General features: G+C 35.5%; 1 protein-coding gene across 1 annotated transcript in view; it reads left to right on the top strand.

Moving 5' to 3' along the window:
- Window positions 1-16,067, top strand: part of l(1)G0289 (lethal (1) G0289) — a 28,388-nt gene extending 12,321 nt beyond the window's left edge. Inside the window, exons 2-8 of the mRNA XM_046622273.2 lie at window positions 11,782-12,101; window positions 12,379-12,705; window positions 12,952-13,144; window positions 13,246-13,455; window positions 13,954-14,340; window positions 14,420-14,556; window positions 14,703-16,067. Coding sequence (XP_046478229.1) covers window positions 11,782-12,101; window positions 12,379-12,705; window positions 12,952-13,144; window positions 13,246-13,455; window positions 13,954-14,340; window positions 14,420-14,556; window positions 14,703-14,771 — 1,643 coding nt within the window. The 3' untranslated portion in view covers window positions 14,772-16,067. The remainder of the gene's footprint in view (window positions 1-11,781; window positions 12,102-12,378; window positions 12,706-12,951; window positions 13,145-13,245; window positions 13,456-13,953; window positions 14,341-14,419; window positions 14,557-14,702) is intronic.
- The last annotated feature ends 2,885 nt before the right edge of the window (window positions 16,068-18,952 follow it).

Raw genomic sequence — 18,952 nt, 5'->3', positions numbered from 1 at the left:
ATGCTTGAAGTTAGAAGAAAAGAAAAGAACGAAAAAAATTATCGAATAAAATGAAGTCTGAATGCAGAATTGACCTGTTAAACATATTATAATCGTAGACTATTTAGATCGTGCACAGACAAAGAACCAAAGAATCGTTTATTACAACAACTGAAAACTCTTCTTCGTCATAACATATGAATTACAAATTATGTTTACACCAATTGTAAGTTTTACACGTATGCATACGTGTGTTAATGTAACGTACCTCACACGTGTGTGCGATATAATATAATATGCGAGATGTGGGACGTGTGATGTTCCTCGGCTATCAGGACGACGTAACTCGTTGGCGTACCGAGGGTTTTTATTGAAAGATTGACTCAATGAATTTGCGTATCTGCGGAGAGCTGTATATGTATGTCTATCTATCTATACACGCAGCTGTCATTGTCGATAGACTGTGTATATATATATATATATATATATATATGTTATTTTATTATACGGCGTGTCAGTCGTGTGATTCCTTGATGCGTACATATATACATATCATAAGTCGAGAACGTTCGACGACCGGTTATACGATAAATGCACAGTCATTGTATGGCGAAAAGTTTAGATATTTCGAAACTTGAAATAAAAATAAATCCTCCCGCTGCAGCTTTTCGATTTCTTGCCTTATTGTAATCGTGCTACTAACGTAAACATGCGGTTGCATTTATATAACAAATTCGGATAAGATTTTGTTGAAATTCGCCTGAAATTCGGCAACCTTAATTACAGAGTACCGATCATAAGGCTGAAGTTAGTAACGTTAGCGTAACAAAATATTTGGGAGAATAAAATCACCGTTATGCAATTCTCTAGTGACTTTGAAGTGGCTGAGTTTGACAATATGAATTACTTTTGCCTCGATATAATTTACTGCATTTCAGAGATTCCTAAAATTACGAATTAACGGGTTTTCTCAAATACAAATCATAACGATAACGTTACTAACTTCAGTCTCGTTAGCGGTCGTCGTTTGTTTCGTGGTTTATACGATTGGTCGCAAGAGTTGGAAAAGTTAGCAAATTACGAACAACGAGACAAATGACGAGCGGTGCAACTTACAATCATCGGTTGCCGAAATACAGGCGGATGCCAGCGAAATGTAAACTGAATTGCATAAATCCAGGCGTAGATTTACCGTGTAATGTTGAGTTGGCCATTTAATGTAAAACTTAAACCTTTCCATGCAATAATCCGGTACACAGGTTGCATTATTCTTTCCCTCTGCATCGTGTACTCAACATTCTTGTTATTCCTTCCTTCTTTGTGGCGTTTCTTCGATTTACATAACCCTAGCAGCAGCAGCAGCAGCAACGCGTTACGCAAAGGCCAACGGTAATTATCGTGCCTACAGTTCAGTTACAGGCCGGTGAATTATACGAGCCATATTATAACGAGGGACAATCTTACCTCACCTTACTACTGCACTACGGTGCTTTAAATTTGTACAGATACGATGATAATGAAGCTCTCTACAAGTTACTGTGTGGGTATAAAGGCCGCGTTTTATCTCATTTTTCGCCTTTTCATTCTCTCGTTAAACGTACGTAGTTGTGTTTGTTGTGTACATAATATTACAACACAGTTTGAGGAATGCGCGCAGAGAAAAAAGGAGTCTAGGCCCTAATTATTTAAATAATTATAAGAAATATTCTAGGCTTCGAAGAATTGTCCTGGCTCAATGAAATCTTTTATTGTTAATAATTTTTTCATATAAATTACGTGATATACATGCACGCGCTCCCTTCACTTAAGGTATGTAATCATTATCGTGCTACAGACGATTTGAATGACGGTGAAAATTATTTCTTTCTTGTGTAACTAGAACTTGCAGAACACACTGTTTTATTTTGTTTGTTCTCTTCAATCGTGAAGTCTGGATCGCTACGCGTCGTTCATAAGTGATGATTAAGCCTGGAGAAGTGAGCCGTGAAGGTTTTTTTTTTTAATGTCAACAATCAGAAAATAAGACTCGCATATTTATCATGCAAAATATTCATACCTATAAAATAACGAATTGAAAATTGTCTATACGTATCTAATCGGTATTACATGCGTGTATTTTTTTTTATTGTTCACAAGTTATAATCATGTGTCGCATAAATATTTTTCACATTTTTTTATTATCCTTTTAGATACATACTATATGTATATAGTACATGTAAACATACGTCACGTGTAAATAATCATTATGCGGAAAGGTTTACACAATGCATATTGCGTTCTTGAAATTTCCACAGTTGAGAAAAATCTGTATAGTTATATTTGAATATAATAAGGTAATTTTGTACAGCGTGTATTAAATTTTATAACTAATCTGTTCTTTTTTTCACGAACGATTTTTTTTTTCGTCACACTTAGTAAACCACTTCCTCGCAAATTTGTATCTCGTGTCTCGCACGATTATCTTTACACGCAGCACTTGTGCTATGTTACTTACATTATTTATGTATATTATACATCGTCATATAACGTAACGCAAGCCACAACCCATGTACACCAATGTTGTATGATTTGAACAGAAGTGACGACGAAAATTTTCCTATTTTTAAACGGCGCAGGTTACAGCATATACATATACATGATATACACACCGTACCTGTTTGCATGCAACAAAATTAAATATATCGTTGTGGTGAGCATTGTTCAAGGATTTCGCACATTTAGGTATTTACATTCTGTATTGAAAAAGTAATACTGCGAGAAAATTATCCCCGTAATCACATGGAGCAAGTATGTGGATTTTAATTTTTGAAAGCTGAATAGAGGAAATGATATACTGGTTTTATATTTTAAAGATGTATTGTAATCAGTTCATTTATATTTTAACAGTTTTGTCCACATGTCGTTGTGAATATTCATTTTTCATATTTTTATTTTCATATGTATATATATATTCACATAAACTTCCGAATAAACTCGTTGCGGCCCATGAAACGTACTGTTTATCAGTAACTCCACGATGCTCCAGTGATAATAAATTTTAATTCAGCCTGCCCTCGGTTTGATTAAACTCAATTGACAGTGGTATGTATACAATAAAAATTCTCGACAGACTCGCACCACTATATGATGTGCAGCAATAACAGCAGCAGACGAGCCAGATAAACAAAATTTCATCGTCAATTGGCAATGTGTACTAGTGCATAAGAAAGAAAAGTATTCAGGGATTATGCTGGTAATTAATAAACAGTACCAACTTCTACCAGCCAAACTATTCCTCGAGATGATGCTTTTTTCAGTATTTACCGACAGAGTAAAGTATGTCACTTATTGCGACTACTACTACAAGCCGCACGATTCTACATGCAATACCAAATACAAATATCGAAAAAATTTGATTTTACGCATTAATAGTTGAATTACTATTTATTGCAGGAATGCATTTCCTGGCCTTCGTCATTCTCCCACAAATCAAAATGAAGGCTTTTTTTCAATATTTTTGGTATCGCATGACGTAGAACTGCATCCCCTGCACGGCATTTTCACGTCGGTAATTTTCAGCATTTAATAATATATTATAAAAAGAGTGAATCTGTACTCTGCCGGTAAAAACTTACTACTACAGTATTCTCGTAAACTCCATCGGAGCTAGAATAAGACTGGCGTAAAGATTCTTCTGACACATTTACTTTCTTGCGTATGCATGCGCAACGTTGAGCATACACCACTTAAGAGGGAATACGCGTCTGTTCATCCGTCCATGCATGCGTGCCTTAAATGCGGATTCCCTAAACGGGAACACCACGCAAGGCGTAGACGCTATGTATGTACACACGCGTTTCCATCCACCCATCGATCTCGATCGCTCTTCGTCTACTCCCTCTTTCTCCGTTCCTCCCCTTTGCGATCCGATTCGGTCGGATCAGTAACCACTCGCTCGTTCTTTGTTCGTTTCCGTTAAACGGAAACACGCCGAGCCGCCGTTTCAATACCCCGCGGACAACTCGGCTACTGTAGACTTCTTCTTTCGACTCCGTACCGCGTCGAACACACGATCAATTTCTAGGGGGTATTATCGGAGCTGGGAATTCAGGCGCCAGCTCAGAGTATACGTTATTGAAGATGGCCTCGCGTGTACAGAAAGTGTGGCGGAGGAGCGAGAAGGAGTGTGAGTCAGAGTTATATGCCAATATAACTTGTCTCTCTTGCTCTACATTTGATTGGTCGATACGTTTTCTCTCAGCTAAACAAACGTAGAGTGAAAGAGACGGGTTATAGTGGCATGTACACTTGGGGACAATGAATCTGAGATGGTTAATTTTTTACACTAGGCAGTTATATTGGCAACACAGAGAAACCTACAGCGACATAGTCGGCCAAGCGCGAAACTAACTCAATCTCAATAAACGTAACCTTAGAATACGGGTCAATCCAACAAGTCATTATCCCCGCGATATTCTTATACACATCCTATATCAGTGTTAGTTACGCATATGAAGTACATACAGTTACACAGTTACACTTACGGGCAACTTGCGTTTAACAGCGCCACCCTTATTTGCACTCAAAAATGGCTCACTTTTTCTAACCCTAAGATATCCCTTTTTCTGTAACCCCCATAGCCTCTATACTATATCGCCTCCTTGACGTACGTTCTAAAAGACGCGCAGAAATACCTACCACATGAATATTGGTTCAATTGGTTAAGTAGCCTCGAATGTTAATTTCTCGTATATCGCGAAGCGACGATGTCTGATTCAAGAAATTATTGCATGTGTACGAGATGGAAAATACAAAAATTGGAACAATTTCTGTAATGAATGCGTTGAGAATTTAAGATTGTGAAATTTTAATGCTGCAATTATATCACTTTCCGAAACATTGTTATCTATCGCAACTTTAATACATAGGATTATCTGAAATTCGACAAACTGTATTGAAGCAAAATATATTACTCATACTTTGCTATAACTTGACTCCTTCAAAGTCATTTAAGATTTGAAAAACAGTGATTATTGATTCAATGTTTCCGTTTGGTACATTTTATCGTTGCTAAAACTACAAAATCGTAGAAATTTGGTTATGCAGGTGTATTTATTATTCATCTGCGTGGGTTTCCGATAGTTAACGTATTAATCAACGGTCTGCAAAATCTAACTGAAAAGGACCCTGCAGATTTTGACATGTACTCAAATTATTATACAAGCCCTCAAGTACACGATAGACCAATGTTGTAATATTTATATATTATACGCTGCAGAATAATTTTCGAAAGAGTACAAAAACTTTTAAATGTATTAAAGTAGATTCAGCGTTCGTTTTTAATTCGCTGTATAATCTTAATATACACAAATAGATTGTGCGGGAACGATCGTGTTTGAAAATGATAAAGTTTGAAAAAGACGAAGGGACCAGCAGCTACAACAGCGTTTTACAACAAGGCCTTCTGTATCTATCAACACTTTCGAAAATTACGTACACTGCACGTGGAGTCAGCTTCTGGCTCTTTGGTTCTTCAAGTCGTCGAACTTTCTTTCCTCCTTTCTTTCTCTATTTCTGTATATACGTGACATGAGCCAATCGTCTGTATGCAGCTGCTGCATCCTTAACTTGAGTGTATCGGGTGGTGGGTCGAAGGAGCAAGAAGCAAAAAGGAAGCGGGGGAGACCCTTGAGATCAGAGACGACGACGACGACGGGATGAGGGTCCATTTACAATCTGTTTACAATTGGTAGCTTCTATACGTCAGCTCACGTTTCTTCATAAGCTGTCGTGAGACGTCGTTCGTGTATGGTTGTGTGTGTGTGTGCGTGCGCATGTAAAACGGTACATGCACTTCGGGCGCGAACTCAACGCCCCAAGTGCAACACTTTGATATGTCTCGTATACCTATATAACACATTATACAGGCATAACCATAACCGTACCAACGTTATAAAATACAAAACACCGGATCATGAATCGCGGGGTCTTACATTATCTGCAGACTGCACACACGTGTATACAGCTCTGTATTTCTATTCTTCTCTTCTTTCATAGTTTTGTATAGATTCCATGCAGTTATACTCTTGGCATTATACGATGTAACCCGAGCCTTTACAAACTACAAACGATTCTTCTCGTACGCTGCATCTACGTGTAAAAAAATACATAATTTTTTTTGCCTCAGAGATCAAAGAAAACTTTGGCTTATATTAGTGCATCGATCTGTAATGAATATGCGCTTGGCTTAATTGATCTGAAATGTTTTTATTCTCTCTTAAGTCAAAGGCACTTACATGTCGTTATTGTAAACGATGACTTTCTTCTCTTGGATCCAAAGTTACCAAAAATATATATGATTTATCATTTCAAGACGTTTGAGACGGGCAACGATAAAATCGCTTGAGACAAATTGACCTCGTGCATATGTATGTTATGTTGTTAGATATAAATGCACAAGTGCTACGGTTCGTTATATCTCTGACAAATTACTGTGTCGCCGGCGTTCTTGCAACGGGAGCATGTGGCTATACTATTTTTGATCATGCTGCAGAGATCGTGGACCTTGCACTGTGCATAATAATGCTACTTGCGCGTTATAACATTCTATTTAACACACTCATTTCTTCCATGTATCATTGATACAAATAATTTTTTATGTTTATACTTCATTCATATAGTATATTTCATTATTTTCACACTTGAAATGTTTCTTGGGATATAAATTTGAATCAATTCGTTCCACATATTACGCTATCATTATCATCTATCTGTCTTTGATCCACTGAGCTACAAGTGAGGTTTTGCCCAGTGTACGAAAAAAGAGTAATTTAGTACATATTTTCTACATTAGATACGTCCTGAAATTTATTAATGATATTATTCTTAGGTGATTAATAATTTTTGGTGGGTGAAGAACTCACATATTCTTGTTCAGTAGGTACCTTTATGTATTCCAGGTCCAATCATTGTTCATATATTAACTCATCGAAGACGTTGAGCATACATCTTAATTATACTGTCGTTTATTTGGAGACGCGATAACGCGTCACGCACATGCATCACGCGTATTCACGCTTTTATAACATTGACGAATCTTCTCATATTTTTTTATTGGTCCTAATTTTTTTAAAAACAAGTGCATAAACCTACGTGTCAGATGATTCAAATTATTTGTGTAACACGAATCAAATGCCCAATATTGTTTTAAACTTGCTCAAGATCAGAGTTCGCATTGACTTACAATTACTTTAACATACGTACAAATTATCAATTTTTTATACGTACAACGTTGAATCGTTACTCACGCACGGCATATGTTCGTTTCGTTGCAACTTATAATATATATTTGTGTAGTTGAGAGGGATATAAACCTCGCTGACGTTGACCTTGACCTTATGTACCCGCGAGATTGTTCTCTCAAGGGTCTTATTGCTCCTCACGGTGCAATGTGTAAGATACGACGCGGATTGATTACATGCATTGTGCGTATCTCCTGTTTTACTTATACACATTATATTATCTTCTACGCCCGCGGACTCGACATATCCTCATAGTGTCTGTTCTCCTGATGATTATCAGTATGGTGCAGCGTTATCACCCGTTATCGTATATAAGAAAAATAAATTAAAGTCACGATTAAGGTCATAATGTCATGTGTAGACATCAGGTTTCTGGGTAACTTGTATTCGGAAAATCGTGACGATTCATGCTGAGAAAAAACCGTTATTTCGCAACTTTGAAATTGTCTTAAATTCAGTAAACCGTAATAAAACAAAACACACTCATATTTCCAAATCTTAGTTTCTCAAAAATCAGTATAAAATTAAGAAAATAATGATTTTTTTCTCAATGTTTCGTTACGATAACGTTACTAAGTTCAACCTCGTGATATTCTCTAGCCCAATGACGATCAACATATTATGCCATGCTTTGTCTTATGAAAATACGCGATAGCTTTACAAATGGAAGAAAGGACAGTTTACTTAGTCCGCTATAGTTTCTACTGTGTTCCCAAAAACGTCAACTTTAGAATTGTATAACAAACAACGACAAAGTCTGTGTTTTTCCGCATATGAACTTAATTTTGTTTTTCTCAATATGATACTGGGCTGTTAATCTTTCCGTTTGAGTTATTTATGCAGTGTAAAACGAAACTCCAATGAGAAAATTAGCCTGCACTCAACATCACCTAAGTGTTAATCATTGATTAATTACTGATCTTTGCAAATAAACTTGCAAACTTGATGCTTCGATCGTTTCGTTACAACTCATCTTATAATATTATATCCTCGCTGACGATGAGTGCAACGCTCTTAAGTCCTAGCGATGACCGGGACTTAAATATACGTTGCAAGGCATGCACATGTGTGCGCCCATCACTCGGTACAACCAATGCGTTTCACTCCGTTGTTATTACAGTCATAAATTACATAACCTCACTCAGAGTAGGTAGTGCGAGTCTCCGTAAATCAGAACGAAACACAAACTTCAGGCATATTATTATACAGGTATAAGTTTTCACGATCTATTTTTATTATTCACTTCGTACTCTGTGGCGAAGGCTAATTTGTCCGAACTCTCATTCAGCGACGGAATCAACGACTTTCGATGTACATATAAATACAATAAGCGTTTGGTGAGGTTAGGTTATATTACAATGATTGATAGATTGATGGATGGTACAAGCCCCGTAGAGATTTACTCAGAAAATATTTCTCCATGAATCTGAGCAGATGGCTGTTTTAACTACTTATATGGGTTTTGCAAATTCATTCCATTCTATAGATGTGGCTCACTTTCAATCGCGTCCTCTAACACAATTCGCACTCGCTATACATATGTATGAACAGAGCATATGGTATGTGTGTATATATAGGTATAGATTTATACTTATGTGTACGAAATGTATTCACGTGCCGTATTTTATTACGTGGATACGCGCTAAATGGTTAGCAACAAGTCCGTGTACCTGCTTCATGTACACTTATATCTGAAGCATGCAGTGAACATTTGGAGTTGCGAAGTCAATCTGAATTATTAAATTCCAGTTGTTATATATGCGTACATCTCGTGACGTCTTATTATTTCTTTTTCTTACCTCGCAAGATTTTGCATACTTCGTGCATAACATACATCGCCATATGCTACGAAGAGTTTTTTTATGAAACTGTTCCGTATACAATTTAATACAGGGTAAATCAGCCTGCAACTATGCAATTCGGGTTACATTTTACCAAAATCCGCCTGCAGCTCAGGCAACTCTGAGTACATTTTACCGATCGGCATTTGTTTCATTGTTTACGATTGGCCAAATCTCTTCACTCTCTCCAATCGTGGACCATGAAACAAATGTCGATCAGTAAAATTGATGTAACCTCAATTGCATAAACTCAGGCAGATTTACATTAAATACTCGTGAGACGTTTCAATTACATATTTGGCACTGTCTTGCATGTAACGCGTATTGCAGTACATTTACGGAAAGTCAATCATTCGTTAATCGATATGCCTGAACCACTCACGTTCTTCGCTGTTAATTTGTGTTAATTTGTTACGCACGACATATTGTATTCATTTGATGATCGCATCGCCGTCGGACCGATTACGTTTTTTATTATTGGACTCACAGGAGATTTCCATAAACCAGATACACCCACCTATGTTACTATGTTTACTATTATCTGAATTTATACGTAATCCAATGATGATAATGACGAGCCGAAAACACGACGCTTGAAAAATTTCAATGCGTAATAGTTGTTTCTGCCACTTAATGACTCATTGTTAATCAATTTTCAAAATTTTAAGGAAACTACAGGTTTTGTATTTTTTTAAATTTGACATACTTTTCCCGAATTAACGATCAAACTTGGTTTAAAAAGTCTTGATCTTCCCAGTAATTTCGCTTTCAAGAGACTGCATTTTGTATTTTATTTTATTTTCCAATAGGGTCAAATTCTGATGATTCTAAATTTTTGTTTTGGTCCGTAGAATAAACTATTGTTCTAGATGACATTGACGAGAAAATTTTGGGGCACTGGCTTGAAGTTTCGGCAAAGACATCAAAATCAATTTTCAGTTAGTTGCTTTCTCTTGTCACTCCCTCTGCTAATAGCATTAATTATTCAGTAACATATTCATGATCCTCAGAGACACTAGCTGACATTTTTGTCTTTGCGTTTATTTTTATTTTTTTGTAAGTTTTCTGTTATATGTGTTATACCGCATTCAGTTCCAAGTAATGAAGTATCATGTCATGCACTTATTTATGCATATACGACTTACGTATACTTAGCAATGGAGAATTCTACATAGGTATAAGCCGATCCACGTCGAACGAATCTGCAGTCACGTCTCGTATATATAATACTTTTAAAATGACATAATCATAATTCTCGGTGTTAGATTTCCGTGCCAAAGCGTAAATTAGTTCGATATCGCAAAATTGATCAAGCTATTTACAAAATTTTATTAACAAATTAATATTTCTGCAACAAAAAAAAAAAAAATTATTTCAATTTGTGCATAATGTAATGCCAGAGATTTGGTAGAAGGCAATGAAAGTTGATAATGAAAGTTGATTTTTTATTCGCTTATTTAACAATTAATTCTTTCACAATAATCTGGACCATTCAAAATTATACTGATAAAATTGTTATAAGTTCTCTCATGAGTATTCTAAACATTATCAAAATTTAATGAACGCTTTGCTTTCTGTTTTTGAGCTATTGTAATAAAATGCCTCTAAACTTGAATAGAAAATATCCGCCCTCGCCAACAAAAGAATTTCGGAAAGATTGTTGACGATTTTAAACTGAACAAACACATAAATTGTGTTATTGAAATTGATTTTACAATCTTATTGCTCGTCTTGCGTTTCATGTGACAACTATGATTTTATGGTGCATCACACCAATTACAGGCTGGAGTCCAGATTCTCGAAAAATATATTGAAAGTCTGTTTATTGTTGAGCATGATTCATTCCAGTTATCCTTCTTATTTCAAGTTATGTTTACTTCTGAAGATTTCGAATCAACTGAATATTATCTCCCTGTTCGATAAATCCTTGCTTGTATTTTTAGTTGCTAAAATTTACGGAAATTACTGTAAATGAACTGATAAAAAAAAACATGCGAGGGTGAGACTACTCACGTTAATTTACCGAAACATTCACAAAAAATGACTATTTTTTAGGTTTAAAATAATTTAAAAAAAATCTTACTTACTTTTTTTTAGCTTTATCACACTATCACAGAATTTCAGATAGTCTCTAGGTATTGAAATAACGATCTTTACATTGACATTATACGAACTTCAACATTTTAAAAAACAACATGCAATGTGAAAGAAACAGGGGGAATTTTAAATACTGCTTGAGATTATTTTGTAACTTGATTTGCGAACGTTTCTTCACAGTTTTCTTCTTCCTCACATTGTTCAAAGTAGTATTTCAATTCTATAAAAAATGAGCGAATAGAAATTTCTTTTCATGCGCTGGAAAATCTCCGTGAAAAATTCTACTGAATATTGTTTTCCAGTTTCGTAGCTTGAAACTGTGACAATACTCGTTGAAACACGCCTTCAACAGTGACCACAGTTTTCTAATTGATGAACAAATATTGTAAATATTCGTCGCGACGCGCCGTGTTATCATTATCGCGGTAGGAAACAATGCACGAGGGTCTATCACTATATTTATCCAATATTCATATTACACTTGTGCAGATGAACATATTCATTAGCGATGCAAAGTATCACTCACATTAATATAAATACAAAATAATGAAGATAATAAAAGTCTTTCTCATTATCTGTTACAGAAGATTTCTACCATAGCTATGAAAGCTTGAACTTGGACAAGAGGTCTGCTCCAGCAGTGCCTGTGAATTTAGTCCTCTACGATGAACCAGCGACCAGAGTGCGGCGTAGCTTACCGGAACCAGCACCGGACCAGAACGCAACTTTGGATGTTGCAACCACACCATCGACGAAAACAACAGCGAAATTGAACAGCAGTTTTGAAAATGTTGCATACTCAACCGATAACAATACCAAGAATTCTACGTCTCAGCCAACGTTGGTTACAACGTCTCAAGTCGTTGTTTCGCAACCATTGAATGCTGCTACTGGAAAATCAGTTGTAAGTTAAACAAATATAACGTGTTTGTTGATATCCAAAGTCTGGCTCAAATTAGCTTAGAGTTATTTACAGCAAGTCATTGCATATTATTAGACAATCACATTATTGGCAATAATTAACCACAATAAACTACAGCAAGAGTTGTTGGGGGATCATATCTGAATAGTTATGTATGTGAATATGATGACCCTTGCACTCTCGGTTCATTTTGTTTCTTTTCTTCATTTACTGTTCTCTTGTTTAATTTCAACTTTGACATATTCTTCTGGAATTCCAGGATCATCCAAGAGTATGGGCCAACGCAACGATGAGGCCGGTTGTTCTGGAGAGTCCTGTTAACAAGACTGAAGTCTCGGCTACAAACACAACCAAAAATATGGACGATTCGATTGGCGATGATATAAACATTAGTAAATTTGGAGATCTTACGAACACTACGTTGTCTCAGAATAATATCACTAAGACCCAGGAAGATCATCACATTTATTACAACAGCACGATATTCACGGATGAGGTCGAGGCTCAGAAGTTATGGGTCGACATGGACAATCATCCGCACCTTGTAGTCAATGAGCTTCTCAGTGACAGCCATAGGAGAGCTGCGGTAAAAAATAATTCTTAAACCATCCCTAGGATACAAGTATTGAGATACACTGATCAGAAATTATTTATCACAAAGATTTGTGCTTGTGATGTGATCTGCTTGACCGTTGAGTTTATCTGGTTACCTTCCTGGCACTTTTATAAATCTATAATACCGTCTGATTCTCATTTGATTTTAACCTTCTTCTCGTTTTTACGATGAAAAAATGAAAATAAATATCTTATGATAGATTTGTTTCTCCCACAGACGGTGAAGCTATCATTTGATTTTCCATTCTACGGACATGATGTCAGGAACGTAACGATAGCAACAGGCGGCTTCTTGTACACTGGCGAATACGTGCACAGCTGGCTAGCCGCAACTCAGTATATTGCTCCTTTGATGGCGAACTTTGATACCAGGCTGTCCAATGACAGCTATGTCAAATATGCAGATAATGGTGTGTAACTGGATTTTTCTGATATTTCTTCCCTCTGTCTTTTACTGGGAGAAGCTACAGGTTACGAAAAAACAAGTCCAATCTTTGTCCAAAATTTACAGGCACAGCCTTCACTGTGGAGTGGTCTAAAGTGGCACTTCAAACGAAGCAAGACGTTGGAGACTTCACTTTCCAAGTGACTCTTCACAAAAATGGTGATATCGTGTTCGTTTATGCAGCTATACCACTGGAAATTGAAAAAATCGCAGACAATTTGCACCCTGTCAAAGTCGGACTCAGCGATGCTTACATAATCGACAGAACTGTCTTTTGTGAGTAAATTGCGATCAATCGATGGAATTTGATAGATAACCAATTATATTTAAAACTACTTTGTGAATGCAACGCTTTTAACAGAACTAAAATGTATACATACGTGTCTTTATTTGAGCTTTTTGTATAATTGCTGTAAAGTGTTTGCTTGGCTTGGCAAAATTCAACTTGTCAGATACGTACTTGCATTGCAGCACCTGACACTCATTAATCTTTACTTAAAGTTTTGTCTCTGGGTCTGCGCCAAGTTTCAAAATAGATTCACATGCATCTGAGTATTTAATACTTGCAGCCTTTTAATGTTCGTGCGTTGTAACTGCAGGGACATCTGTGCAGCTTTTCCTTGTCAAATTTTTCTCTTCGATTTTCTCCGCAGACACAGCTGCTGAAGATATCTTTGCAGTACTCTGTTGCTAATTTATACTCCACTTCAAATTTCTTGAAAGATAAATAGCCTTGAATAATTTAAGTAAAATGTCTGCCTTGAATATTGACAGATGTTCGACGCAAGACGATTTACGAATATCACAGGGTAAATTTCATGAACCAGGAAGTAAAAAATTGGACCGTAATTTACCTCCATGCATTACCAACATGTCTGAGAATGGACAACTGTAACGACTGTCTGAATACATCAATCGACTTTAAATGCAAATGGTGCCCAAGTTTGAACCGGTGTAGCACTGGCATTGATCGTTACAAGCAGGAATGGCTTATGAAGAGATGTGAAGAGCAGAGCATCAAGGAAGAGGAAAGCTGTCCCGTGACACCCTCAACGGCCACAACGTACGAGGAACATGAAGTCCATAGTCATGACCATCACAACAACACATTTGACGTACAAAAAATTATGCATACAGCAAATGCTCGCGGCCCTTTGCCTCGTGAGTGATCCTTGTTATAGCAACGACTCATAGTCATATTTCAACTTCGTATATCTACCGTTGATTTATTGTTTTGCAGCTACGAATAAAATGACTATGGGGGTGTCTGGAATAATCGGAATTCTCTTAGTGGTCTCGCTAATCGTTGCCTTAATTGGGTGGGGCGGATATGCTTATCGCAATCCACACAGTGCCTCCGGTCAAGTACTCATCAGAGTGAGTATATCTGTGATACTCCGTTTGCGAATCGAGGTCCTTTAAAGTGGCATTGCTCTTTCTCTGTAGTTGAATCACAAATTATCCTCAGTTTAACTGAATTAAAAGACTCTCATTTATGTTACATGTAATTATATTTTTTTCAGTATCGACCAAGTCAATGGAGTTGGCGGCGAGGAGAAGCACGTTACACAGCCGCAACAATTCATATGTAATGAGGTACCAAGACAATGAACAATAACATCTGACAGTGAAGATAGTCGGGCTGTCAGAGAGACATGAACTTCCTACTTAACGTATACAGTACATATACTATAGAATACACTACAGTAGTGGACCAAGTCTACTGGCTAGAAAAACCGAATTCTCAGCGTTTGTGCGAAACTGCCGATCTGCCAACAAAAATTAAACCGCATATAAACGATTATGAATAATAATTATGTTGAGCCGCAGAGCTGAAATGAATATTATGGTATAGTATATCGTCAATGGAAGGAAGTGTATGTCAATTAGGAATATAAGTCGTCAGAAGATTGAATTTATGAAACGAATGATACACTTTGCATCGGATGTGTGTAAATGGAAAACTAGTATGCATATGATCTTAGCAGTAATATTTACGAATACCCACGTTTCGCGCAACTTTATTTTATACGAAACTTGCAGCCGTGTACGTAATATCTTATGCTGTAGGGTATCATGATAACCGTTACAATTATTCGACATGTGGGTACTTTGTACGTTTTACACGATCTAAACCAATCTGACGAACATAATTTTATAGATTATAGTACTCGCGTATCCCGAAGCTAACGATTTATATGTTGTAACAAAGGGTGAAATCACCCGTTTTGTCCCCTTTTAATGATCTTGAGTAGTCATCGTAGATAAAAGACGTTTATAAACCTCTTATGTCTTTAAAAAGAATAAGGTTGCTGCGTCAACCAACATTATTGTAAAAACAGTCTTGTTTGAGACTTTAAACTAGAAACACGTTCCCTGCTATTAAAGCTTTTTCTCAGCATTTTATTAACGCCTTTGATTTTTGTCTCGTTAATTAAACTCACAAATCCTTATTTTTTTTTCGTATCGTCTAAGAACGTTACAATATATTATGGTGAACAGTTTCTCTAAAATAAATTAGTATTCTGTATATTGACAAAGATAAATGAGAGATCGATTTAAGCCAACGCATTTATCTGATCACGTGCAGGGAGTGGTGTAGAATTAATTTATACACTGAAACATAGTTCGACTACATTTTCATAAACTTCGAAGTCACTACGTGTGCTTTTGGGAAGAAAAGAGAATGAAGAAAAATGAATCAAATGAAATTGAAAGTGCCTTGAACGTTTTATACTATTCGTTATCATTATAGCTTTGTCCGAATATACCTATGTACGTGCATTCACGATCCCTAATTGATTATTGTGAAATAATTTTTATACGAGATCTGACCGAGCATAACGTATCTGTTAATTTTTATTATTATTATTAAAAAAAAAAAACAACTTTATAGATAGGAGAAATCGAATAATGTTTTTTATTTACATGTCTTATCCTTATTGTCAAACCGTCAAAGTCATGTGAAATGAGTTCAAACTCTCCAAGCGATGAACTCTGGTAGCCAAATTCATCATCTACACATAATGTAAATTACTTCAGTGTGAATTGTCCAATTTTCATTCTCATTAGTATACCTTGAATTTAACGCCCATAAGAACATTCCCAAATCTGAATAATTATTTGGTCGGATCAATTGTGTGAAAAAAGTTTCTTCATCGCTGAAAAGATTTTTTCGACTTGCTGGATTATGAGTGTGGCAACATTGAGTTCTGCAAGTCTATAATAACGCAAATATACTATGTAATTTAGAAAACCACGATTAAAGATTACATGCATCTTTTGTGCAACACGTATATATATATATATATATATAGTATACAATATACATAAAAAGGGATGATAAAAAAAATTTTATAATGAAAAAAATCACACATATATGATATTTTGGAAGATATCTTCATAATTGTATATAGTAGTATTTTAGAGCAGTATAATTTCTACGTATATATGGCTTAAGAATTGTAAAGTGAAAAGAAAAACATTCATACCCATTTTAAAGGTGCCTTGAGCGTTTTCCTATATAAAAAATTATGATGATCATTAAAACTCGCAGTTGATCAAAGCGAAATTCATTGATAAACTGAGAAAACTGTGAACCTCGTTACTATAACGTTAGTGCCTAAATTGTGTAAGCTTTGACGCCAGCTTTTGAAAATCTGTAAAAAAAAAATATGTCTAAAATGTAATCAGATGTTTGGAAGAAATTACAGAGATTGAAATAACAGCCCAGTGAGCTGATTGGGCGTTTAAACTTACATCTTTTCATCGTGAATATATTGTGAAATGAGAATAATCATGATTTATGAAAACCAAATCACATATAAAGTATAATTACAAAGCGTAAATGATTAAAATTTATAAATTTACTTAAGCTTATATGATTTTATTATGTACGATTTTATTCATAGTATGTGATAATAATTGTTTTAATTAATATAGCAATTAAACCAATTTCTTCGGCTGTATTAGCTTATCTTTCATTTATTTTATCTTCCACTATTTCATACAAATTTTCGCATAGAAACGATAATTTAGTCATGCGTGTTTAATTACAATGAGCTGGAATAGAGTAGATACAAACGTAGACTAAAGACCAATTATCTCAATTTACAAATAATTTTCTTGCAAATACCTGTGTTGTCCAGATGTTTCTCTAAAATTCATCATTTGATGAATTTTGCAACAGTATGTAATTGGGCAATACATTTGTTACAATCGCGAAAATGCCTAATCATGGTTTCGTCGTGACTTAATAATTCCTGTGATGAACATATTATTATCATGCATTTAAGACTGCAGTCAACAGTGCAAGTATGTCTGGTACAAAGAAAAAAAAATAAAAAAGTAACTGACCTGTTGAGTGTTCGAAAAAATTGTATCTTGTAACTTCCCGACTGTCTGCGTTTTACTAACTCAATTATCATATAGAAAGAAAATATGAGATGGGGAGAAAAAAACTAATGGTGTCATAATTATCGTGGATAAAAATTGACAAGACGAATTAACGACAGTGTGAGAATGTTGTACCAAAATTTTGCTTACAACGCTGCTTACAATCGATTTCTAAAAGCCGATGCCCTCTAATTGTGTTCACAGAAAACCGGAAAAGACATCCAGAACATCGTGGGATGAACAGCTAAAAAAACACGTAAAAATTTTGTGTCACTTTAATCTATGCGTGATTGATTTCTCTCACTTAATTAATCACAGTGATGTGGGGATCAAATAAGTTAGGGTTTGACTAAATCTAGGGCATTTGAAAATGTGTTAAAATTTGGCAACAAAAAATCAAAGCCTTCCTTTATTCCGAGTTTATTTATTTATTTTTTTTCTCTTCGTAAAAATCTTTGTTTCTGAAACGATTTGTTGGAGCTTGGTCTCGTTAATTTCACCCTCCAAACCCTCGAAAAGATACATTGAAACTGGCGTCTTGACTAGAGTACTGGAGCCAGTTTTTGACAGCTTTCTAATTGTTGAGTTGATTAGATGACGCGAATGGCGCAAAAGCCTTTGATATACATACAGTAGTAAACTTCGTATTAATATTCCTTGATTAGTTTATTTTTAGCTACATTGTTATCATACACAGCTATGTTTTCTTATTTTATCTCTGTACTTAGTGTACATCACATGATACCTAACGTCAAACATACGCGTTTTCATTCGCAATATACATACTTGTATGTTGCAGAATCGTGAGTGCAGATTTGCACAAATATAGCAATGCGACGGTAATGGAAAAAATGAATTAGAATATATGTAATATGTATAAATCAACCGTTGAATTTATGAAATACATTCTAGTTTAGGAACGTAATAATAATAATTAATATAAAGGTATACGATAACTTAAGAGTAAACCAAATAACTATTTTATTAAGATGCAAAAAAAATTTCCAAACTATCTGCAGCTAAGAAATATTTCGTTACAGATAAAAATGCTAGGCGTGTAAAATCGGAGCTTAACTGCAACAAACCTGCTTCCAGAATTATAGAAACGATTTCTCGTAAAATGTTGGGTGAGTTATTTTAAAAGTTGGCATAAAATTAACTAGGCTGCCGTTTACTCGCATTGTAATACAATCCTTTTTATGTTATCAAGTTCTGTTACACATGAAAAAAATATTATACGAAAGAATTTCGTTGAATGAAAGCCTAATGACTAATGATTTAGCTTTCGAGATACAACCATGCGTAAATACTCCTCTATGGTTCACTTACAAGAGCAACTTAAAAGAGCAAAGCTACAATTACAAGCTTATACCAATAT

The sequence above is a fragment of the Neodiprion pinetum genome, chromosome 4 (genome assembly GCF_021155775.2).
Source record: "Neodiprion pinetum isolate iyNeoPine1 chromosome 4, iyNeoPine1.2, whole genome shotgun sequence".
Classification (NCBI taxonomy): Eukaryota; Metazoa; Arthropoda; class Insecta; order Hymenoptera; family Diprionidae; genus Neodiprion; species Neodiprion pinetum.
The sequence above is the reverse complement of the archived record's forward strand: the minus strand, read 5'-3'. Positions and strand labels throughout refer to the sequence as shown.